At 47.7% G+C, this 20670-nt stretch overlaps 9 protein-coding genes across 9 annotated transcripts; 3 read left to right on the top strand and 6 right to left on the bottom strand.

The window, feature by feature from the left end:
* Positions 1-300: 300 nt before the first annotated feature.
* Positions 301-1294, bottom strand: FOMMEDRAFT_89015 (60S ribosomal protein L5; the record flags this gene model as incomplete). The annotated part of the gene is made up of 2 exons (XM_007268666.1): positions 301-932; positions 1003-1294. The coding sequence occupies 2 exons, from the start codon at positions 1292-1294 to the stop codon at positions 301-303; spliced, it is 924 nt and encodes a 307-aa protein (XP_007268728.1).
* Positions 1295-1764: 470 nt separating this feature from the next.
* On the bottom strand, positions 1765-2359 carry FOMMEDRAFT_158595 (uncharacterized protein; the record flags this gene model as incomplete). Its single annotated transcript, XM_007268665.1, has 4 exons — positions 1765-1821; positions 1884-1955; positions 2016-2168; positions 2225-2359. The coding sequence occupies 4 exons, from the start codon at positions 2357-2359 to the stop codon at positions 1765-1767; spliced, it is 417 nt and encodes a 138-aa protein (XP_007268727.1).
* A 1188-nt stretch (positions 2360-3547) lies between these two features.
* Positions 3548-7107, bottom strand: FOMMEDRAFT_21818 (uncharacterized protein). The gene is made up of 2 exons (XM_007268664.1): positions 6560-7107; positions 3548-6491 (listed from the first exon to the last, which is right to left on the bottom strand). Exons 1-2 carry the CDS (start codon positions 6764-6766, stop codon positions 4404-4406), a joined length of 2295 nt encoding a protein of 764 aa, XP_007268726.1. The 5' UTR covers positions 6767-7107; the 3' UTR covers positions 3548-4403.
* Positions 7108-8071: 964 nt separating this feature from the next.
* FOMMEDRAFT_126380 (ribonucleotide reductase small subunit) lies at positions 8072-9972 on the bottom strand. The gene is made up of 7 exons (XM_007268663.1): positions 9825-9972; positions 9561-9741; positions 9433-9497; positions 9140-9378; positions 8551-9085; positions 8347-8483; positions 8072-8286 (listed from the first exon to the last, which is right to left on the bottom strand). The coding sequence occupies exons 1-7, from the start codon at positions 9882-9884 to the stop codon at positions 8265-8267; spliced, it is 1239 nt and encodes a 412-aa protein (XP_007268725.1). The 5' UTR covers positions 9885-9972; the 3' UTR covers positions 8072-8264.
* Positions 9973-10666: 694 nt separating this feature from the next.
* Positions 10667-10993, bottom strand: FOMMEDRAFT_88895 (uncharacterized protein; the record flags this gene model as incomplete). Its single annotated transcript, XM_007268662.1, has 2 exons — positions 10667-10815; positions 10891-10993. 2 exons carry the CDS (start codon positions 10991-10993, stop codon positions 10667-10669), a joined length of 252 nt encoding a protein of 83 aa, XP_007268724.1.
* A 995-nt stretch (positions 10994-11988) lies between these two features.
* FOMMEDRAFT_111272 (glycosyltransferase family 57 protein) lies at positions 11989-14479 on the top strand (the record flags this gene model as incomplete). The annotated part of the gene is made up of 13 exons (XM_007268661.1): positions 11989-12218; positions 12272-12350; positions 12413-12428; positions 12490-12667; positions 12729-12882; positions 12941-13012; positions 13064-13112; positions 13176-13379; positions 13436-13581; positions 13632-13768; positions 13827-13924; positions 13992-14067; positions 14125-14479. The coding sequence occupies 13 exons, from the start codon at positions 11989-11991 to the stop codon at positions 14432-14434; spliced, it is 1749 nt and encodes a 582-aa protein (XP_007268723.1). The 3' UTR covers positions 14435-14479.
* On the bottom strand, positions 14429-16527 carry FOMMEDRAFT_126372 (P-loop containing nucleoside triphosphate hydrolase protein). Its single transcript, XM_007268660.1, has 15 exons — positions 16439-16527; positions 16287-16381; positions 16209-16226; positions 16150-16156; positions 15914-16095; positions 15741-15864; positions 15637-15684; positions 15573-15581; positions 15217-15520; positions 15140-15161; positions 15071-15082; positions 14982-15016; positions 14701-14922; positions 14557-14636; positions 14429-14498 (listed from the first exon to the last, which is right to left on the bottom strand). The coding sequence occupies exons 2-15, from the start codon at positions 16308-16310 to the stop codon at positions 14476-14478; spliced, it is 1110 nt and encodes a 369-aa protein (XP_007268722.1). The 5' UTR covers positions 16311-16381; positions 16439-16527; the 3' UTR covers positions 14429-14475.
* Positions 16528-16692: 165 nt separating this feature from the next.
* On the top strand, positions 16693-19017 carry FOMMEDRAFT_126370 (uncharacterized protein). Its single transcript, XM_007268659.1, has 8 exons — positions 16693-16902; positions 16961-17016; positions 17078-17285; positions 17334-17430; positions 17482-17574; positions 17623-17882; positions 17939-17965; positions 18018-19017. The coding sequence occupies exons 1-8, from the start codon at positions 16855-16857 to the stop codon at positions 18846-18848; spliced, it is 1620 nt and encodes a 539-aa protein (XP_007268721.1). The 5' UTR covers positions 16693-16854; the 3' UTR covers positions 18849-19017.
* Positions 19018-19099: 82 nt separating this feature from the next.
* On the top strand, positions 19100-20305 carry FOMMEDRAFT_169562 (LexA/Signal peptidase; the record flags this gene model as incomplete). Its single annotated transcript, XM_007268658.1, has 6 exons — positions 19100-19213; positions 19286-19392; positions 19461-19521; positions 19583-19649; positions 19705-19748; positions 19832-20305. The coding sequence occupies 6 exons, from the start codon at positions 19100-19102 to the stop codon at positions 20027-20029; spliced, it is 591 nt and encodes a 196-aa protein (XP_007268720.1). The 3' UTR covers positions 20030-20305.
* Between the last annotated feature and the right edge of the window lie 365 nt (positions 20306-20670).

Genomic DNA, 20670 nt, shown 5'->3' with positions numbered 1-20670 from the left:
TGTCGTTCTGAATTGTGTTGTCCCTAGTTATTATACTGTACTTTCTTTCGCAGAACAGACGCTGCTTTGCAGTTTAGATGTAGTATCCCAAGCTATTGGACTTTCAATATCATAAGTCTTTGCGGCTTTACAAGAGCCAACATATTTGAGTATCATGAAGCACCATGAAATAGTGTAGCATGTAAGCATAGACAGCCTATGAGGCCTTTTGAGGGGCACATGTACAGAAAGCATAGGAAAAGACGAGTATCCACCACCAAACACATAATGCAACTCATGAATCTAAGAGATAGCGTGAGTTCACTCCTCATCCTCTTCCATCTCTTCCTCTGCGCTCCGGCCAGACTGGAATGCCTTGATCTTTTCCTGGATCTTCTGCTTGCGTTGCTCGTGAGTGAGGCGCGGCGTCTTGTGTTTGAGACTCTCGGCTTTCCAATCCTTCGTCTTCTCAGTCGGTTTGAATGCCGGGTCCTCACGGATGGCGGCGTAGGCGTTCCTGTAAACCTCCTCGATGTCTTCTGAACCGACGCCGTCAGCGAGGTACGATGAGAACTGTCTCTTGAAGCGTTCGTCATCTTCCTCCTCGAGTGATTCCATGTATTCCGCGACGTGTCCACCGAAGATATACTTCTTGAGCACCTCTGCGTCGAGTTCCTTCGTCTCGACATCGAAGCCGGGGAAACGCTTCTCGGAGTGAGGGATGAAGATGCCACCGTCTGAGGCGCCCTTCATTGCACCGAAGACGCGAGCACCGGTGGTCGTACGGCGGAGACCGACGTCGAGGAAGCATTTGAATGGACGAGGGGCGTCTTCTTCGTCGAGTGCTTCGGTAAGAGTCATTTCACCAGTTGGATCTGCGACACCCTCGTACTTGTCGGCCAGACCAAGCTTCGCGAGAGCGCGACGAGCACACAGGAGACCAGTTGCATAGGCTATCGTTAACAAGACACATAATCAGAAACGCATTTCAGAAAAGAACGCGTTTTGAAACAACAAACTTACCAGCAGTCCAATTCGTCAAACCATGGTTAATACCATAACGCGGGAGCTCCTTCGACGTCGCAGCAGCGAACACAAAGTCACCTTGCAGACGCGCATACACAATCTGCACAATAACCTGCTTGTTCGTAAAGCGGACGACAAGTCGGTACTTCGGCGCATTGTACTTGTTCTTCGCCTGAGTGACCAAGCGCTTGCGTGCGTAGTAGTCCGTCTTGCCCTCTCGACGCCGGCGGTACTTGACTTGGAAACGCGAGAAGTAGGCGTTTGACTTTTGCTGCTTGACGAACGGCATCTAGTAAAGACGCGTTAGCGATTGAAGTTGTGCGGGTATGGTCATCCGTCCAATATGCAACCAATCCATCGTACTCTCCAACAAAACAGATGATTCTTCACCTCAAGATGGTTCTGGAATGCATCCTGGACGTAGAAGAATGGCCTTGAATTGTGAAAAGATGCTCACCTTGAGGTCTTCGACGTCGACAGTCGGGTTGGTGGATTTTCGATGTGCAAACTCAGAGAGGATTGACAATCTTTGAGGCTGTGCTCCTTTGGTCATGCTTTCGATTCCCATACTCGCCACCTCTTTTTTGCATTATTAATTTATTTTGCTTCCGTTTGCTGCAGCATGCGATGTCAACGTCACTTCGATATTTATTATGTATCGTCCAAACAGGCTGAAAAGTATCATTACTATCCACTACTTTGTACAAAATTAATGTCTATGTCGGATTACGAGAAATAATAGTCTTTATGCTGTTTTTGCTAATTTGAAAGCATAACGCTTATATTCTTCATCTCAAGAATTGGCTCCAAACCAGCCTGAAACCCATTGACGATCGATAAATCAGTTATTTTTCGACGTAACTTGTAGAACGGCTTACCCCGACTAGGTAGAAATGAGCCACACTAAGAGTACTGTTTCCTGCAACTTGACCATCCGGAATAGTTACAGACTACATAGATATGCACTAAATTTGGGAAGACCAATTGATTGAAGGTGGGGGAAAACATACAAAGTTCTGGTACATGGGCTTGTTTGCCTCATGGAGTTGAGGCGTGTAGTTCCCAGCGAAGAGCATCGTTCCAATAGTCGGAGTGCTTGTATCGTTAGGGACGGGTGCAATGCCCAATGCAACACTAATATGCTCGAAGTTCGTGAGCCCGTTCTAACAAATACACGTCAATATATTTCCTTGATTTATGAATAGTCTCCTTTGCTTACAGCAGAGTCTAGCTCGACGACAACATTTGATCCAGGGGTTAAAGTCTCTCCTGGAGCAGGTGAAGCTATAGAGACCATTTGTGCAAGTGCAGGGAGCACAGATGCGGCGATTGATGCAAGAGATAAGAGCCTCATGGTTGTGGGACGAAGAAGTAGTAGTGTCTGAGCAAGATTTCTTGGGCACTTTATATGCTCCTGGCTGAACAACGGAAGCAGTGAGGATCCAGAGACGGGTGGTGTATGCCGCACTTCTAAAGTCTACTACGATGCCGAAGTGGGGCATTGAAAGCGCATGTCACCTGGAAAGGCATTGAGGTCAGTTATGTTCAGTACATCATGGAGTAGGCTCATAGTTGTGCGGTTCCGTGAGACTTCTGAAGGCAATTAGTGGAGCACGGCAGAAGCATTTCGAAGATCCGGCTGTTTGCATTGTTTGGAAAGTAGGTCATGTCTAAAGCCTAGTGAAGGTGAGAGCACATGCTTCCGGTGGGTGATGACGTCTTCAAAACATACGCAGATACTCTGATCATTACCAGAAAGAATAGAAGTGGAACATAGGCCGGCAATAGACGGAAAGTCTAGAACATCATATCAATTATTGATTCAGGACATTCGGTAGACCACGTGCACTGCAACTGTAAACATCAACACCGAAAGCACACGAGCTAGGTTAATCCAGACACAGTCGCCTACAAAGCACTCAATCATTTGTGTCATGTAACGAAAAATAACAGTAACTCTCAATGTTTGTTGTTGTTGTGCCAGAAGAAGGTTCTACACTGTCTAAAACGAGTAATAACTCTGACTAATTCCCCTCTCTCGAATGTGGCAAATAATGATCCATCTTTAATTTCTCGATATCTCCCTCTCAAATCTACAGAAGAATATCAGAAGTACATACAAACGAATGCAAATTTTGTTATCTAAATGACTTTGGCATTGAATTTCCGATCTCTGAACATTCTGGCAGATGGAAGTTCAGGGAAATCAAGAATATCTGAGTCGTATCTATTCTTATCGAAGTTCCGCAAAATATAGTATTGAGTAGCAGGGTTAATGGTTTATGCACGGTATGCTTTACATTCGATTCCATTCTGTTCGTTTCTATGATTTTTATTTCGAATGTTAAAGAAATTGAGCACACATAATCGACTTTCTTTATCACGCAAATTTCTCTATATTCCACTTCTCGTTGTGTCACACAAAAAAAAGAAACAACTCCAACCTAATTGGAAGCCTACCATCCCAACTTTCCAAAAACGAAAGAAAAAGAACGGAAATGAAAATAAAGTAACGAGGGTAAACTTTGGTCGGAGAGGTAGAAAAAGGGAAGAAGAAAGAAATAGGAGATAATAGTGAGGTACCAGCCAAAGAAGATAGCCTCGCCTGCGGGATATAACGTACGCCATAGGAAGAAATGAAGAGAAGAGGAGACTACTTATGTGTAATGTACAAAATTTGGAGTGCTTGTGCCCAATGAAGGATGTTTTGAGGTTAAGTTCTGGCTTTGAGCCGAGGAGAATGGAATAGATAAGTTGAGGACAGGGAAGAGTGTTGTCGGACGAAGAGAAAGGTAAGGTGGAGGATTCCTGTCCTGAGAATAGAATAGAACAGAATGGTGTACCAAGAGGGACCGATGATTGGCTGGCCAGATCAGCTCGGTCAAGAGGCGAACAAAGGTCGAAGTCGAAGAGATAATGAAGTAACAAAGGAGGCGCAAACGAGAGTGGATAGTCTGCGTGGGTGTGTGAGCGAGCGAAGTGAGATAATAAGTTCGCAGAGTTTGAAGATCAAACCGGCTCCGAGTAAGCAAACAGAAGGAAGAAAAGACGAGATGAGAAGCGAAGTGAAACTTGACAAAAATATGTTGATGATAAGATATGCCGAAAGCGATGGGAGATGTGATTGCCGCTACAAATATAACGTTATGAGTCGTGAGGAAATCAGATGAGAAAAGTGAACAGCCAAACACTGAAAGGCGAAAAGGTGGTCGATGGAGGAACAAAACAGCAAAATGACAGGGGAGTTGAGCGGCAATGAGGAGAGGATCAGAAGGACAAGGGGAAGGGCAAACAGTCCACAGAGCAAGAAAGTGTCCGATCATAATACCAAGACACCAATATGCACATACGCGGAAGACCAAAGTACGCAAAAAAGTTGAGCAGATCGGCACACGGAACTAAAGCGCGTAACCCCATTGTACAGCGCTCGCGGGTGTAAGCGGTGAACCCGAAGTCGAGTCTTTTGCCACTTTCGGCGGTAGAAGACGCGAGGGTGTCAAATCCAGTGGTGGAGCTGGAGGCGGACGTACGGGCGCCTGCGTGGTTTTCGGTGTTTGCGTGTACACTGCAGACGCCGAACCCGAACGTTTCCGACCCATTAGCCCTGACCTAGAAGACGCAGACACGAGAGCTTCAGTTGACTTGCTGTTACCAACCGTCATATTCGGATCTCGTATTGACTGCAATTGATCATGCTGTAAAGTTTGCGATCGCGCGTGAGTGAAGGGTCTCGACTGAGTTGTGCGGAGATTCGCCGGTGCAACTGAACTCGAGCCCGAACTCACCGCATCAGTTGCAGCTTTCTTCAACCGAAGCAGACTTGAAGAGCGCATGGGAGATAGAAGTGGCCGTTCGAGTACTGGTTGCGACTCACGCTTAATGTTCGAAGCGGATTTGGCGCGGGGTAATGATAGTATGTGAGCAGAAGGCACAGATCGTGAGGCGACAGCGCGCAGATTCTGTCGGGAGCTTCGGCGAAGAGGTGGAACAACAGGCATCGCGGGAGATGAGGGTGACTGCGGAGGCGAACCCGGTACCGTGTGGACTGCAAATTGCTGCGGACTCTTGGCTCGCGAAGCCATGGTGCCGTAGTATCCCAATTCTGACAAGACATCTTCCTCGTAACTCTTCCTCTCTTCACACACCTCAAGCGGTGATCGTAACCCCCGTTCTACACGACATCCCGCAGTGGCACTCGAGTACCGGTAAGATTTGTCGGACTTTGGTGACCCTGGTGAGAGCGGATGTTCAAGCAGCAATTCTGCTTCCGGTGATTGACGGTATTGCCGGCTCGTCCTTGAAACGTCCGGGCTAAGCCGACCAGCATGTTTGCTGGGAGACATTGGAGGCGGACCACATCTGGACGGGCTCGGTGATGGCGTGGGGCAATCGCTGGATGGTGTGGGAGTCGTCGACAGAGAATGCGAGTACGGAACCGCGTTGCTACTTAACGAATCACTCGACGTACTGGATGTCGGCGACACACCACGCGGGACATCTTGAACCTGCAACGGCACTTTCCGTGCTTGAGGCAATAAAGAGGGATCGACGAATTTGAAAGTCCTCGGGCTCTTAGCGGCGCTCGTATGTGGGGTAGGGGGAACAGCAGGGTCGTCGCGCGCGTGCTGGTTATCATCGGAGCCCTCAAACGCGGTCGTCATTGAGGATGCCGATGAGAACGCAGCCATCGAGCTTGTCGATCCGGCATTTGATGTAGTACAACTGGAGGTAGAAGACGACGCCTGGTGCGAAGTACGTACATGTCCGCGCGGACGCGCCTTGCTCGAGGACGGCGGATAGCTTTGGGGTACATTAGGATGGGGAGTACGCGGCAGGCCTCTTGGAGGCTGTAGAGTAGTAGAGGATGAAGAAGCCGTTGGGGCGTGGTGGTGTCGTGGGTAGTGGCTTCCACTGGCGTGCGGGCTACCTTGAACAGTAGCGTACTTAGTCGGTGACTTAGCCGTATGTAGAGAGTGAGGAGGCATGGGGAAATCAAAAGAGTCAGCATCTTCTGCGGCCTCCTCAAGGAAAGTCTCCCAGACATTATGCAATTGCGGCATTGAGCGTTTCGCCGCAAGAGCCGCTCGCCGGTTCGTGTCACTCGGACCCGCTTGAAGAGAATGGAAGGACTGCACGGACGGCGCAGGTGAAGCGGCCAAGTGCCGCGAAGGACTGGCCGCCGACGGGCATGCACTGAGATCCCGCTGCGTGAACGCGGAGGAGGCATGTCGAAGAGTAGGACGCTCAAATGGATCTGTAGCACGCATTACCGCGACGGAGTGTGCGCGCCGTCGGTAATCGCTGGGTTTCCCTGCGCTCCTGCTTTCTTTCGCAGATTCGCCAGCAGCCAAAAGCACATCGTCCTCTGGACTCCCACTGCGCGGGCCGTGTGCTTCGGAATCGGCTGCAGGCACGATACCGCGCGATCCGCGCGCAACAGAGGTACCAGCACTTGCGTCCCCAACTGCGGCCGAAATGCGTTTGTGCTGGCAGGGACGTGTTGATGTCAGGACGGAGAGATTGGCGTATGTTTCACGATTGCAAAATTTCTCACCTGGTGCTGCGGCTCTTCCGCGCGCTGGATTGGAGGTGGACATCGCTGACGGTCGAGAGAGGTACTACGTCTGCGCCTTGCCACTGCAAAGCTGTCGCGTCGGATCGGAGCGTCGGACTGGCGCGCGCCAAAGTCCCAGTCGGAATCACGCGCCTTGTCCTTCCGCTTGAGCGTCTGCTTTAGGTAGGAGAGGACGTGCATGCCCATGGTGATGGCCACGGCGCGTCAAATGAGCTTGCTCTCGCGTGGTGGGCGCACGAAGGCGCACGAGGGAGAGAAGGCAGGAGAAAAAATACTGGGAAAGTATGACCGCGAGGCGCAGGGCTAAATAGCAGTTCTGTCGTGTGTCGATCGCGTGTAGAGAAATTAGCAGTAGCGAAGATGCGCGTGGGCTGAGAACTGATACTCTAATGCTATTGCTAATGGAAGCAGGGTACGTCGTTAGGCTGGGAGCGCGTGCAGGCGGTGGGAGCGGGTTGCGAAGTGTAGCCAGCTTGTGCGTCCGTCGGGCGAAGTTGAAGCTCGGCGTGCAACGACACTCATGAGGATGGAGACTCGAGGGACTCAATCGTGTGTGAAGTGGTTTAGCGGGGGTTATATACGCGCTATCACTGGCATCAGACTCTGGGTAGAGCGGCTAGTGCGCTTGACTATTCCGCAATCACACACGCCGAAAAAGAAGGCGAACGAAAAATACTACAATCCATTCCGGCCGGAAAAAGGGAAAAAGAACGCAGAATATCCGAGAAAAGCGTAGCTGAACAGATCCGTTGCCTACGCGGCAGAATAACACACAGACGTAGCCGTACCGCACCCTCCTTTCTCTCCCGAGACGGACATCAATCCAGCCTTGCATCCTGTCCTCTCTGGGGGAGATTACGGCCAGCCCAGCCGTCCCGTCCGTCCGTTCATCCGTTTGCTTGCCCCGTCGGGCACCTCCGTCTCCCTGACGAACACGCCCTGTTCGATGAGCGGTTGCAGATACGCTCCCTCTCTGATGACATCAAATGGCAAACATTGAAAATGCAGCAGATCTGGGCCAGAAAATCTCTGGCCAGACGGTCCTTGCCCCAGATGGCAGTCCATACAGTTCTTCTCTCACCACGCCTTTCTTTGCACGGAAGTCGTAACCCGCGGTCCTCGCCGTACCCATCCACATCCATCCTCTCCGAGTACATCTCAGAAGCCAGGACCCTTAAGAACCCACGCGAAGCCTCTCGGTTCCTTTGTCCTCTCTCATCCCATACACACTCTCTTAGTCGCTCCTTCCCCGCGTTCCGGTACTGTCCAAGGCAACTCAACTAGACTTTCAAGCGAGCTTTTCCCATCAACTATTGCGATTGGCACTGCGTTTGAGTTTCCCCGTCTTCGCAGTTACTTTCTCCCACACTGCACAATCTCAGTCTCGCGTGTGCGCAGCCGCTCAATCACTGTTCACGCCTCCCCCCAATCATATGCATGATTCATTCTGTCTTGGTATATCTAAAAGTAACATGCCATGGAATCGTAGTACAGAATAAGACTGAAGACAAAACAAGAGATAGAGCTAGGGGATATGGCAATGGAAATAGTGAAAGAGGAAATAACGGGGCGGGGATGGATAAACATGAGGTACAGTTGCGAGGCCGGGATTGTAGACGAGGTAATACAGAGCATTAAGAATAGTCATATAACAATCTATTAAAAGGGGAAGGAAACCAAATGTTCAGAAGTCTTCATCGACAGTACTAAGGTAGACGAGTCAGCGGAACGTTCATTAGCGAACAAAGGCCCGAATGAAAACTTACAAGACTTTACTTGACCCTCCTTCCGCTTTCGTCTTCGAAGACGCGCTCACGTTCACGCCAGCCTTCGCGTAATCCGAGACGCGCTTCTCGAAGAAGTTCGTCTTGCCCTGAAGCGAGATCATGTCCATGAAGTCGAACTGCAGGCACAGGAACGAACACGGCCGATAAGCGAAGGTACAAGAAATGGTAGTAAGAAGCACATACTGGATTTGTCGAGTTGTACACTTTTTCATTTCCGAGTGCGGTTAGCAGTCGATCGGCAACAAACTCAATGTATTGGCACATAAGCTTCGCGTTCATGCCGATCAGGCTGACAGGAAGAGCATCCGTCAGGAACTCCTGCTCGATCTTCACGGCATCGGTGATAATTTTCTTGACAGTGTCTGGATGAGGCCTCCGACGAAGGTGGCTGAAGAGCAGGCACGCAAAGTCAGTATGCATCCCCTCATCTCGGCTGATGAGCTCATTGCTGAAGGTCAGACCCGGCATGAGTCCGCGCTTCTTCAGCCAAAAGATCGACGCGAAGGCGCCAGAGAAGAAGATGCCTTCCACTGCCGCAAATGCTACCAGACGCTCGCCAAATGTTGAACGTTTGTCCGAGATCCAATGAAGCGCCCAGTCAGCTTTCCTCTTGATGCAGGGAATCGTCTCAACCGCATCGAAGAGATACTCGCGCTGAACCGGATCCTTTATGTACGTGTCGATCAATAGAGAATAGGTCTCCGAGTGGATATTCTCCCTGTATTACGGATTAGAAGTCTTCTTGCTGAGTGGTCAAGCGATTAACACGAACATCATGATCTGGAAGCCATAAAAGCATCGAGCCTCGGCTGCCTGCACTTCGTTGCTAAACCTCTCAACCAGGTTCTCATTTACGATACCATCGGATGCGGCGAAGAAGGCAAGTACATGGCTAATGAAGTGACGCTCGTTGTCATTGAGCTTGTTTTGCCAGTCATGCTGGTCCTTCGAAAGATCCATTTCCTCGGCGGTCCAGAATGACGCCTCTGCCTTCTTGTACATTTGCCAGATCTTAACGTCTCAAACGTCAGCAGAAGCGCAATCGGAAATAGACTGTTAACGGACCTCATGGTACTGGATAGGGAAAAGCACGAAACGACGCTTCGATTCCACCAAGAGGGGTTCCTGGTCTGATCGGCAATAGTAGCCACTTAAATATGTGAAGAGTGGAACGAGGACTGCAAGCCACATACCTTCCGGAAGGTCGACGTCACCAACAAAGCGCCGACGGTAGTCTTCGACTTCCTCCTCTGCGTCTGCCAGGGTATCAGGAGACTGGGATTTTTCCTCATCATCGAGGATGGGACATTCAATCTCCTTCTTCGAATGCTTGGCAGGTGTCTTAAGTTCCATAGCTTCAAGCGAAGCAGCAACCTACGCGTTAAAAGTACAGGACGCGTAAGCACGTGGACTTAATTAACGATAGACGCGGCGCAACACGCTAGAGAAGTACATACTTTCTTAGAAGGTGTCGAGGAAGGCGCGGAGAAAACGTCGTCAACGGTAGTGGCAGCCATTGGAGCGAAGTAAGGGATAGAAAACGAATAGAAGCTTTCTAGCAGCAACGAGAGAGACGCGTCTTTAACGGTGCAGGTGGCAGAAGGGATATGCAGGCGGAAGTAGAAGTTGAGGAGCAGCAGGAGGACCGCACGGCTTATATTGACATTTTGCACTGCGTGGGAAAAAACTGACGCGTATGCACCTGTTTGGTCAGCTTTGGTCACGCAACGTTCGAGTCAAACGCGTCAGGGGCCGCAGCTATGTCATATTTGGGAGAATCTTGTGGATATCTGGATTGTCTAAAGTGCGTTTATAATCATTGGAGCGAGATTGTGAGGAAATGTATCGTAACATAATTAAAAGCAAGTAATAAAGGTTTGTTTGTTTGCGTTACTTACACGACGTTACAGACGCGTCGCTAATTAGCGTGTCTCGTTTCTGTGGTTCTGTTGCCCGTCCAAACGTGATGCAATCATTATCGGTGTGATTCATTCCCCTATCTTATCGGCCGATAACGGGTCTCGCCACATTTTCCTCCGTCAAGAAACTCCCAGTCTTGGCCGAGACATCTCTGATGCCTTTCAGTTCACCGAGTAATCGTTCGAGGTAGCTGTTAAATCCAACAGCCTCATTGTCGTTCATGCTAGCATTACATACAAGAACAAGATCATCGAATTTCCGTCGTTGAGACGTCGGTGACAAGTACACTAGAACAAATAATCAATTGCTGGGACTATAGTAAGACGAGAAGGTCATTTCTCCAAGCAAAAGGCGCAGTAAGTTCCCGGACGTTGTACATCTACTTCTCCTTTTTCGATTCGTCTGCTTTGCCTTCTACTCTCCTTGGCGCAGTCTGTTGTTTATCCTCATACACGGATATGGCGATGTACGCTACTAATACCACATTTGCTACGAAGACCGCTGAGATCGCAGCAAAAGTCGAGTCGCCTTCGAACGCACAAGGATGGTAGAAGGCCTCAGTAGCAGCTCCTAGCCGCCCAAAAGAATTCGTTGTGCACTCACCCTTCCAGACAAATCGTTGTGTGCCGTAATACGTGGATAACGGGACAACAGCAAGTGATATTGCGAAGACGATTAGTCTCAGGAGAACACCCCTAAGCGTCATTCATCACCACAAATTCTCATCAATAACAAAAGAATAGATCAGACGAACCCTTGTGCGGTTTGCTCCGTTACTCTTGCTGATGCGGCCTGTCCACTCATCATTTACAAGATGCAACACCTCCTGAGGCGCGGGACACGCCGTGTAAACGTCATCAAAAGAATGACACGTGTGGGATCGTATAACCAAATTTGATTGTAATCTCCGTTGATTTGTGATCCGTTCCGGAACCAGTTACCGCTCATCTCCCCAAGTTGCCCATAATTCTGATTTAATTCCTCGAACCATCTTTACCAGCATGCGATGAAGTTAGATCCGAGGCATGGTATACTTGCACAGAACAGTATCAAAATTATCTCCATGTATGTGATACTCGTATTCCATACTGTTACAGTAGTAGTAAGAATTTTTTTCTCAAATTGTACATTGATGAGTCCCTCGTATATGGCATTGACATATTTCACACTTCTGCAGAAGAGAACAGGAATACCAAATTTTAATCTGTCTGAACATCAAGATGCTCATTGAGGCAACAGCCTTTGGTCTCATCCAAGTCAGATTAGGCTAGATGAAAAGATAGGACACATTGATTTTGTGAACAGAGTCATAAACAATTCTATCCCGGCTTGCTGTCTAACATGACAAAGGGTGAGCATCTTTTGGTAAAGACTTTCAGCGTGGAACGATGGATATCATTGGACATCACTGCCAAAAGCAGATTTCATACACTTCGATAATAACACTACTATACATACAAACACTTATAATAAAACAAAAGAAGGATTAATCCATTGCAGATTGGCTATCTTTATAAGACTACTTGAACTATAGATTACCTGAGAGTATAATTCCAGCGCATGCTGCTCGGTTCATATATTTGGTAGAGTTGTAACTCCAAGCTAGTCCAGTCACCAGTGTCCAAGCAGGAAATGTCCGGAACGACGATCACGATCCTCGTCGCGAACTCGCGACGCGCCGAACGTGCTCTCTGGACCACCATGGCCAGTGCTGGCATCGCGTTTCCTACTTCCTCGCCTCAAACAACGACATTTCCCGATCACCCTACACTAGGCAGACGTACGAGTGTTGCAAGGCAGGATAGCACCTCAAACTCGACTTCTGACCAGGTGACACGAAGGCCGGATCCATGGTGGAAGGATATCTCGCCCTCCGAGAGGGATCTATTTGTCCTTTCTACTGTCCTGAAAGTCCTTCTATTTCCTTCATAGTGCGTTAACAAATAGAACTTGCACGGCCATATTGCTTACTCTTATGATCTAGTCGGTCAACTGATTTCGAAGTGCACAGAAATTGGCTAGCAATCACACATTCTTTGCCTATTTCGAAATGGTATTATGATGTTAGTTACCTCTACTGTTCACATTGGCTTTTGCGAGATGTTTAAACTACCTCAACGTCAAGACCACCTCTGAATGGAGTGAGTGTTACTTTAGATTGCTGTCCCATAGGTTCAACTATATCTTACCACTAACGAATAGCGCTGGATTATCCTCCTTTCTTTGCCTATTTTGAATACCTTCTTTCGATTCCAGCTTCATTGGTCGACAGGAGAATCGTGGACCTCAACAATCTCAACTACGACTCTTGGTCTGTTATAGCATTTCAACGAACATCAGTTATCGTTACTGAGATCGTGTTGGGACTTGCATTATTGCGGTACAATTACCATTTCTTCTCCGGTTAAAAGTGCATAATTGACACGCTCTTTCCCGTTTAGTTTCATACGTGGTGCTGTAGAACCATCAACTCAGCGTATAATTTCGGCGTCTCTTTTCCTTCATCCCGGCTTCTTAATTGTCGACCATATTCACTTTCAATATAACGGATTCATGTTCGGTATTTTGCTGTGGTCCATCCTGTCGGCTCGTAACGTAAGGCCTATTGCTTCTTGACCAGCAGCTTGAGGTAATTAAACTTGCCACTTCATAGGGAAACCTGCTTGGATGCGGATTTTTCTTTGCAGTACTGCTGAATTTCAAACATATTTATATGTATCAAGCCGTGAGCTATGTTGTTCTTGTTTATTTACCAGCCGACTTAGCAATTCCGTAGCCCGCCTATTTCGTTTATCTTCTGCGGGCATTTTGCATGTCGCCACAAGGTTAACTGTTTTATCCCATTGTTTACTCGGCCATACTAAAATAATTTAAAAAATAATTAACAGGGAAACTGCGATTCGGGAGTTTCTTATCTCTTGCCAACATTGTCATTGCCGTGTTCGTGGTATCCATTGGGCCATTCCTTCTCATGGGTCAACTACCCCAGCTCGCAAGCCGCTTATTCCCATTTAAACGCGGATTGAACCATGCATACTGGGCTCCGAATGCGTGGGCCCTCGTTACGGCTCTGGATCGTGTTCTGCTACAGTGTACGTCCAGTTCTTGGTTCCGCAACTTGTTCAATTAATTCGTAGCAATTTCCCAGACGTAAGGAGATTCGGTGCAAAATTTGCGCTGAATGTAGAGGGTGTATCGTCGGCATCAAGGGGGCTTGTCGGCGATACCGTATTTGCCATTCTACCCAACGTAAAACCGTTGCACTGCTTCATTATCACATTAGCATTCCAGAGTGTAGGTCTCCTACTGCGTGTATTTTCATCCAATTCTGATTCCCGCGCTAGATCTTCATGGTCAAGTTATGGATGACACCAACATACAAGTCTTTCTTATGTGCCCTCACGCTCTGTGGATATGTCTCCTACATGTTTGGTTGGCATGTTCATGAAAAAGCCATCCTTCTGGTATTGGTTCCGCTAAGGTGCGTCTAGCTTAATATTGTCAGCTTCGAAACCATTCATTTGATTTCCATCCTGTAGTCTACTCGCAGCTGAAAACCACGCGTTCTTCCGGACATTTATGCTTGCGAGTGTCGCAGGCATCTACTCTCTATTTCCGCTTCTCTTCACACCAGCTGGTAAGTTCCTCGCCTTCACGACGCGAATCGAAGAGCAAAAAGTTCACTGAATTCCACCTTGGCGAAGAAACGCTTGTGAAAGTACTCTACTCAATCATATGGATGTATCTTATCTTCCGTCCATTGCAGCGACGAGTTTATGAGTATGTTCGCGTGTATGTCGGGCAGGAAGGTCATGCTAAACACTTGTTTTCCCGAAGGTTTCCCAGGTCGTTGCCAATGGTGATAGTCGATCACCTAGAAAGACTATACCTTGTCGGCTTTACCCTTCTTCAGGTTTTCGTCACTGTGTTCCCACTACTCACGGGAGAAGCGAAGCAAAAAGTCGAAGACATGAAAACCGCGGTCGATGGTGCCCAATCGGATTCCCAAGCAGTAAACTATTCCACGAAGAGCGAAGGCTCGATGGAGTTCTTACCACTAATGCTCACGAGCATCTACTGCGCTGTTGGTTTAACCTGGGCATTCTTACGTCTTTCGTACATATACCTCAAGTCCCCTCCACGCTAAATTCACATGTATAGAATCGCAGCCGGGCAAAATTATATGGACTACTTCTTTGCAATGTGAACGACTTGAATGGTTCGGGGTCAGTATTATATATAGTCTCCCCGACTTAACCGAAAACGTACCGTCTTCATCCTCCAAGACATGGTCCAATCCCACCTTTTGTCCTCGAGCATGCTTTGCGCTCGCTCCCCAAACAATGGCACTGTCGGACAAAAATCACCTGAGAAAATACTATGTGGATCGTTATGGCACGAACTTTAACTCACTATTTAAGCTGTTTCGCGATCTCTTTGTGAATCGCATTACAGAAGTCCTCTACGGTGCATTTACCGCGTTTCAAAACGACTGGGGCGGAATAGTCTGGAGACTGCCCTCGGGGTTTTGTGTAAACTCGCACAAGGTCCAGGGCTTGCCACATCACTTCGATAAGTTCATCGATGTTCAGCCATTCTTTGGAAGAAATGGGGACACTGTTGGGTATTTTGTACCTAGAGAGACGCCGCGCCATGTCAAAAGCGGGATGGATCGAGTTAGGAAGGAGACTCACAACAGGTCTAGCTCCTCAATTGAGATGGCATCAATCTGTAAAAGTGTCAACAATGCACTGCAACTAAAAGCCAACACAACCGTCTGTACCTTGTTAAGAACCTGCAAGGCGCATTGACTTCAATTCAACATTCAAGATAGCAAAATAAGGACACGTACATAAATACAAGGTATATAAACTCTATTTCAACGACGGACATCAGTTGTGGACATCCAAAGCGGAACACTCTACTCACCGATTGCCCTCGATAACGTCCACAATGTCATCTGCCGTCGCATTTGGCTCCCGAACGGCGACATCTACGTTGCTAATTCTGTATTCGCTTAGTATTGCTTTGATTTCATCGTGATCGATATTCGTGAGCGGGACGGTATTTGTAATGGCAATGCCACCCTTGTCTTTCTTTCGCACGGTGATGTTTGGAGGCTTTTTGTTCAGTCGTATGCCGAACCCTTCTAACTCACCCTCAATGATCTTCTTATCATTTAGAGGCTTGAGCACGTCAAGGACAATAAAGATAAGGTTGCATGTTCGGGCGACTAACAAGAGGCATGTTCAGCTCAGCGTACCGAATAAAGGTAATTAACTTACCCGCAATGACTATAATCATTAGATTGTCAGCGTCGGAGTAATTCGACTGGAGATAATCACGCACCTTGCCGCCCACGACCTCGACCATCATTTGCACCCTCAATGATACCAGCTGATAATGTAGAATGAATAAGTCTGTGCAAATCACGACAGACAGATATCACGCACGCAGGTCAAGAATCTGGATCGGAGCGCCGTGCACCTTGAGCGTTCCGGGGACGGTCGTGAGGGTCGTGAAGTCGATCGCAGAGACTTCCGAGTGAGTTCCCGTGAGCTTTGACATCAACGTCGACTGTATGCGAATTAACGGTGTTCCGAACGTCAAAATTTGGCAAGCTCACCTTCCCAACGGATGGGAATCCCACAAATCCGACTGAAGCTACGCCAGTCCGAGCGACGTCAAAACCGATGCCACCACCGCCACCACTACTGCCGCCTGCGGGAGTTAAGAGCTCTCGTCGTAACTTAGCGAGCTTCGCCTTCAGTTGACCCAAGTGGTAACTCGTGGCCTTGTTCTTCTGGGCTATGAACGACTTGCTGTTACAGATAGTAAAGAATCATTGTCATAGGCGCTCACTCCTGGCCTGTGAACTCTGTAAGTGTTATCGTTCAGGTGGTGGACTGTTGGACGATCACCATTTCATCTTCAATTTCCTACACAAACGAGGATTTGGCGTTAGCAAAACGGTAGTCTATGGTCAGGCAGAGACAGACCTTGATTTTTTGTACAGTCGTCATCTTGCACTATGCTTTCTTACGATGTTGTATGAAAAAGTTGCTCAGAGTCAGCGCCAGGAGAAATTGTGAATCTAAAGTGGGCGTCGGTCAATGCGGTCGGTTCTGAAACCTTTACCAAATATTCTCACGATATTTTATCGATCGATTAATCTGAGTCTCTGTAATGTACTTCTTGGCCAGTATCAGTGACAAACCGGAACTAAACCCCTTAATCGCTGTCCGAGCCAGCTCAGCAAAAAGATGCAGTTCGGTGATGATCAAAACGTTGAGAATGTTTGAAGTGTCAGCCACTCATAAGAAAATTGCCCAGAATGGAAGGCGGCCTGACTGGCAACGGCGAACGACCGCGTTACAAGGCAGCTCTTTCTAACTCTCCCTTCCCACCGCTTACCTCTGCTTCACCGCCCGTGGTCCCCTCTTGCCACTTCACTCGTTCGCCAACGCAGACCGCTCATTATCTGCCAGTCCTTCGCTCCTGCATGTTCCTGGCTGGTCCGGAAAGCTACTCTCATTAGACATCTCCTTCGTTACCCCCTCATCAGTTATGTGTGGAGGGCCGCAATGGAAGCGAGAGGTCGTCCCAGACCACAAAGTCAGTCTCAGCCTTTTCTATCTCGTATGAATACTCAATATTTGCTTCTGGCATCTAGTTCGACTTCATAGACACTCGGGACTTCACTGATCATGGATGCTGGATGCGCACTCGGTGCGTTATTTCCTCCCACGAGTGGGAAGGCATGCTAATCGAGCCTTTTGTCGCCCTCCAGATATTTGTGGATCTATGTGCTGGTCCTAAAATCCTTCCTTGTCTATGTCTTCGATATCTTCACCGCCATCACCATGTTAACAACAAACACATGGTCGAATCACATCTTCGACAGCTGTCAGCAAAACGACGACAATGGTTGCGTTTTCATACCCTTCACGGTCGGAAAATGGCTTTTCGTAGGGTGCATTATCGCTGGCTTCTTATTGGTATGTTATTGGCCGCATTTAGTATGAGGTGGTGCTGATATCTTGTAGCTTGCGTATGAGGCGAGGAAGGCGCGAAAGATCATTGCCAGTCGAGATATCTCTTATGCTTTCACCAACATTATGGCAAACAACTACTACTCTTTGAGTATGCGCTGTCTACTCATCCAGTGAACTTCTAACTGATCTTCATCACCAGGATCGTATGACCATTTCTGTTTCTTCTGCCGTATCAACAACTCTACAAAGAAAAAGGATGATTTTGCTTTCTTCGTATTCTTTACTTTCAAGAGTATGCATTCAAATTACATCCAATACTGTCTATTAACCCACCACGTAGGTTGGAAACGCCTTTTACTATCCGACGGCCCTCGTCAGGCTATCAACGGTCTCACTCTTTATTCATTCTACTTGTCGCAAAAGACCAAACCTGGTTCTGTGTGGGACTTGAACAAGTACACGAACGGAAGCATCATCACTGGTGCTCTTATCTTCTCGACACTAACAACGGTCTTGATCTTTGCTGGTTCTGCCTTGTTACTTATGGCCGCTGGTGTCTTTTACATCCCTTTGTTGTGTTACATTCAGGGTAATCTGAAGGTTAGTTTATATTACCGTCTCGCGAGTATACATTTATAACAATGCGGATAATATAGGAATATTGTTGCCACAAAGTGGATAAGGTAGTGTGGTTGCTTGGATGTGCATATTCAAACCTTGACGAACCTTCTCTAGCGTATCTCCGAGATTGTTAAGCGAAAGAAGAAGGAACGGCTCGCTGAGGCGGCTAAGCTTGCAAAGAAGGAAGCAGCAGGAGACTTCTCGCATCTTAAGAACAAGAAGGGCGAATTGGTACATAATCCTCTGCCGCAACCGACGCTACCAGATATCAAACTTGATGACGAGTTCATGGATGATAGCACTTCCGTCCGTACTCGTGTTACTGGTGCGACAGACTATTATTACGCGGATTACAAGAATGCATATGCAACAGACTATCCCCCGCCAATGCCTCCCTATAAGCAGCAATACGGAGGTTATGCCTCATCACTACAATCGTCCGACGACCCTTCCTATTATTATGCAGACAACAAATACGATAGCCAGGCCAACCTCGCCAACGCAGCAGCGCCGGTTGCCCGACAAACTAACAACAGCTCACCAATGGCAAACCCACATAGTGCAAACTACAATGGGACGTTTGGTTATGATGGACAGCATGGTGGGACTGGGTATGACAGCTATAATCATGACGGACATACTGGTTACGGACAGGATGTGCCCGGCGCATACGCTGTCAGCGGTGATGCGAATGAATATGGCCAGCAGCATAGCCAAGGCTATTCGCACTACGGACAGAGCTACGAGCAGGATATTGGCCAAAGTAATGGATATGCATATGAACCTCAGGCGGACTATCACTCGCAACAACCTCTTACCAATGTGCCTGCTCGAACAGCATCTCGCGCCCAGAATCATGGTTATCAGCAGCCGTCAAGGCAAGGGTATGGCGGGGGGAATGGGTACGATGCATACGGTGCGGGTGGTGGATATGGTGCACGATAGTCTTTCTCCCTCTAGGACTTTTTTGTACATACGTTTCTTTCTTCTTCTATGGCTCCGGTCTGGGCACCCTCTTGTGTACAATCAGTTCTGTTATCTCCTTGGCTCGAGTTTACCGTCGTTACGCTCATCGCTATTCGCTACACTAATCTATTTGTTCTTGCTACTTAAGCACATTTCCGGTCCCGTGACCAGTCTTGATGAAGCGCAGAGCTGTAGCACGTCGCGCAACTTGAGTTGACCGTCCAACATCCATGCCATTCCGCATACCGCGCAGCGTATGGAAAGCGATAACATGGGCACCTGTCCCGTTTATATTTGTGCAGCATTGCATGACAGTCAAGCAAATTTCGGGGAGGAGTATGCAGGTTCGTTTCCGTACATTTTGACAAGGCAATCGTGGCGAGAATTTGCTGAGCTCAACATTACGTCCCAGCAAGCCTACGCTGAATCCTGAACCTTGCATCTGGAAAGATATTGTGCTATTTAATCGGTTCTCTGTTCATGCTGCGCATGATGTGAGACGGGGAGATGTTGTTTCTCTTCGGTGCGTAATGACTTTATACTTGTAGCTGTTCGTACATTGTACCAAATACTTATATTCCTTTAATTTAGATCACCTGTTAAACCAAACGAGACTGTTGTCAAACGGGTTGTGGCTCTTCCCGGAGATACAGTGAGTTCTCGACATATCTGAAGGACACACGAAGAGCTGTCTGACAGACAAATATTTGAAGGTGCAAACGCTTCCACCATATCCTCAGAAGGAAGTGAAGATACCAGAAGGATACTGCTGGGTAGAAGGTTCACCTACCTTAACTTTCATTACATTCCGCGTGTGTTGATACCTTACTCTTAGGGGACGAACCTTTTTGGACGCTTGACAGTAACACATGGGGACCTGTTCGTCTTCTCCTCCCTTGTACTCAAAAATCACACGTCCAAAACTATATTGACCACATACCCTATCTATATCACGGTTGTAGGTCCCACAAGCCCTAATTGATGCGAAGCTCGTCTACATTTTATGGCCTCTTAATCGATTCGGGAGTCTCAAGCCTCGAGCTTTACGAGATACGAGGACCCCACGTAATGCAAACGGGAGTGACCCTGCATGGAAAAGGCAGATAGCATCGATCGAACGTGATAAATGGGCACACGAGCCTACGAATGGAAAGACTTGAGTTTAGTTGGTTGGTATGACGAGAAGGGAGTTTTGGGTTGTGTTTAGTGCAATAAACCCTTTCTCCAACTGGGTCTAACATTTGCATTTTTGTCATTTACTTCATGGGTTCTCCTCTAGGTTTAGGTCACTGTTCACTTTAGTCGAGCTAGAATGGAGGGTGAAACTTGTCGTCAGGATACAGGCCAACCATGATGCGGGGTAAACGCCGATCACGATGAAGATAGATCAAAACTGCACGTTTTCGCGATACCCTCTCGTTCTCCCTGACCAATCCAAATGAACTTCCCGAAACTGTAATAGTTGTGAAACTTATGACGACTATAACGGAGTCCAAGCTCCAGCAATATTCTAATACCAAACTATAATTCTTTTATGCAGATGACGTTCGTCCCAAAGTTCGAAGAACTGCATGCAAATGATAATAACGAAAAAGCATTCCAGGGTATACATCGTTTTCGATTTGTAAATTGTACTTACGTGCAGTAAACTTTTAAGAATCACGGGGATACAACTACCACACATTCTGAGATCCAGAACATGATAATAATCGATATTATTTTATAAGTCTATCTTCCGTCCGAGGATTCTTCGCGTGAAAACAGACACTTTCGATCAGATTAATTGAGATTTGAGAATAAG

Source organism: Fomitiporia mediterranea, assembly GCF_000271605.1.
Source record: "Fomitiporia mediterranea MF3/22 unplaced genomic scaffold FOMMEscaffold_8, whole genome shotgun sequence".
Classification (NCBI taxonomy): Eukaryota; Fungi; Basidiomycota; class Agaricomycetes; order Hymenochaetales; family Hymenochaetaceae; genus Fomitiporia; species Fomitiporia mediterranea.
Note: the sequence above shows the minus strand (reverse complement) of the source record. Positions and strands in the feature narration are given on the sequence as shown.

Excerpts from the sequence above, each read along its gene's own strand:
- FOMMEDRAFT_126372 (XM_007268660.1), bottom strand. The coding sequence starts at position 16,310 with ATGACGACTGTACAAAAAATCAAG. Across the intron at positions 15,162-15,216 it reads GACGTTATCGAGGGCAATCG|AGTTTATATACCTTGTATTT; the intron begins GTGAGTAGAGTG and ends TCGTTGAAATAG. Across the intron at positions 14,637-14,700 it reads ATCGCGAAACAGCTTAAATA|TGCCATTGTTTGGGGAGCGA; the intron begins GTGAGTTAAAGT and ends TTTGTCCGACAG.
- FOMMEDRAFT_21818 (XM_007268664.1), bottom strand. The coding sequence starts at position 6,766 with ATGGGCATGCACGTCCTCTCCTACCTAAAGCAGACGCTCAAGCGGAAG. Across the intron at positions 6,492-6,559 it reads CGGAAGAGCCGCAGCACCAG|CACAAACGCATTTCGGCCGC; the intron begins GTGAGAAATTTT and ends CGTCCCTGCCAG.
- FOMMEDRAFT_126380 (XM_007268663.1), bottom strand. The coding sequence starts at position 9,884 with ATGGCTGCCACTACCGTTGACGACGTTTTCTCCGCGCCTTCCTCGACA. Across the intron at positions 9,086-9,139 it reads TATGGCTTCCAGATCATGAT|GGAGAATATCCACTCGGAGA; the intron begins GTTCGTGTTAAT and ends TCCGTAATACAG. Across the intron at positions 8,484-8,550 it reads TGTACAACTCGACAAATCCA|TTCGACTTCATGGACATGAT; the intron begins GTATGTGCTTCT and ends CTGTGCCTGCAG.
- FOMMEDRAFT_126370 (XM_007268659.1), top strand. The coding sequence starts at position 16,855 with ATGTGTGGAGGGCCGCAATGGAAGCGAGAGGTCGTCCCAGACCACAAA. Across the intron at positions 16,903-16,960 it reads AGGTCGTCCCAGACCACAAA|TTCGACTTCATAGACACTCG; the intron begins GTCAGTCTCAGC and ends TCTGGCATCTAG. Across the intron at positions 17,017-17,077 it reads GGATGCTGGATGCGCACTCG|ATATTTGTGGATCTATGTGC; the intron begins GTGCGTTATTTC and ends GTCGCCCTCCAG.